The sequence below is a fragment of the Salvelinus sp. IW2-2015 genome, linkage group LG18 (genome assembly GCF_002910315.2).
Source record: "Salvelinus sp. IW2-2015 linkage group LG18, ASM291031v2, whole genome shotgun sequence".
In the NCBI taxonomy this organism is placed as follows: domain Eukaryota; kingdom Metazoa; phylum Chordata; class Actinopteri; order Salmoniformes; family Salmonidae; genus Salvelinus; species Salvelinus sp. IW2-2015.
In genome coordinates, this window is record NC_036858.1 from 3,653,239 (window position 1) to 3,655,174 (window position 1,936).

General features: G+C 43.2%; 1 protein-coding gene across 1 annotated transcript; it reads right to left on the minus strand.

Moving 5' to 3' along the window:
- Positions 1 to 1,932, minus strand: si:dkey-21e13.3 (uncharacterized; the record flags this gene model as incomplete). Its single annotated transcript, XM_024008625.3, has 2 exons — positions 1 to 1,572; positions 1,683 to 1,932. Coding segments are annotated over 2 exons (726 nt in total), but the record flags the coding sequence as incomplete, so codon positions are not given.
- Between the last annotated feature and the right edge of the window lie 4 nt (positions 1,933 to 1,936).

Genomic DNA, 1,936 nt, shown 5'->3' on the forward strand with positions numbered 1-1,936 from the left:
TCAACTGTGGCGGATTATAGCAGTGCATACTACTGCAAAAATGCATAAAATCACAAATAATGAATACCTAATAAAAAAGCACTAAATCTGAGCCTTCTAACAGTATAAGGCATTACTAGGTACTGTTCATGGCCTTCATGGAGATATGTTTTACACAGCCATCCACTTAACATTAACATTCAACAGGTTAAAATTATGTAGAATGAGGATGAAATACTGGTGAGGTAAAATTGACTAACGAATTGTCAAAAACATGGTTTTATATGGCACAGCAGAAATTACAAGTGTCACTCGTTCTTGCATATGACATTTTTTTATGAGAAAACTACTGTTCTGACATTTTAAACATTGTGTATGATACAAAACCTAGAAATAGAGAGAAAGAGCTACACAGTAAGAAGTTCAGTCTAAGATTGTATTGTGTATAATGAATGTTATGAACAAACCTATCGGCCGCTATACGGACCTAGTAGTGTGTGTGGGTAAATCCATTTGAATTGAATCACTTTTTGACAGCATCACTTTTGATTAAGCAAAATGTATCATACATGTTTGTCCATTTAAGAAGTGGTCAGAAAGGGACATTTTGGACCTGAATGCCAAAACCTTCAAAAGATAAAGGTGCTCAAAGTTGACCCATTTTGCATACCCCACCATACCATGATACATGTCTTCATCACTGATTGAAAAAGATAAAGTTTGATATAATTTAAAAGCGTACAAAACAGGGTTGTCAAACTATTTTAGAATTTCTTAAAAACAAAATAAAGAAATACATTTGAACCTTTAATGTCAATTTTGAAAAAAAATGTAGCCACAACACCCACAGTCATCTCGGTTTCTGTCTGCAGTCCTGATGTATCTGCAGTGACTTTCAGGGTCAACCTGTTTGTAGTCCATAAAATGCCATGTTTGTAGTCCGTTCCTCTCTAAGAAGGTGTGAATGAGTTCTCCTGTTTGTCAATGATAGAATACCATATTCATAGTCAATGAAAAATGTTTTTAGTTCATAATATGGTGCGTTGTTTGTAAACCATGATATGCTGCCATGTTTGTAGTCCATAATATGCTGCCATGTTTGTAGTCCATTCCCCTCTCAAAGGAAGATGTGGAAGATCAGTGACTTGAGGCTTCTACTGTTGGGAATGTTCTGGACGGAGTACTTGATGGCTTTGTAGAACCTAGGACACGTTCCCAGGTGAGAGAGTGGCGAACGTCGCACTGTCCGGCGGTTGTTATGCATTGTCCAGAACCCGATGGAGTAACGGGATAACACCTCGATGCTGACGGTGTGTTGCCCGGGCGACCACTGGGTCAGTCTGACGACTGTAACCATGGAGCCAAAGCCGCAGGAGTGACAAGTCACGCCACGAAACACAGACTCCTCGGGACATAGCGACACGCCTCTCTCCCACGATATACCTCCATCTTCCCCCCCCTCTCCCATGTCACCTAGGTTACACAGGGCCACAAGACACACACCCTCCAGAGCCTGGTTGCTTTTAAAACCCAGCAGGATTCCGACCAGCCTAGGGACCGCCCCCAAACGCAACAACTGCTCCTGTTGACACCCTGAGAGAGAGAAATATGTGTAAGAAAGGTTAGGTTAAGGGCTTAGACTTGAAGCGTTAGAGATAAGGCTRTGGTCGAGGGTTAGGGGTCAGTGGTTAGCGATGACTCACTGCTCTCGTAGCAAATACGAGCGATAGCGCGGCCAGCGTGTATCAGCAGCTCCTGATCCCTGGAGAGCAGCACAGACAGCAGAGCAGATGACACCCCTGTCTCACCACACCTCTCCCTGATCACCGCTGATGGAGAAAGAAGCAGTGAAGGACAACCATGAGAGGCAGAGCGAGAGAGAGGCAGAAAGAGAGAGGCAAAGAGAGAGAGAGAGGGGCAAAGAGAGAGAGAGAGAGGCAAAGAGAGAGAGAGAGAG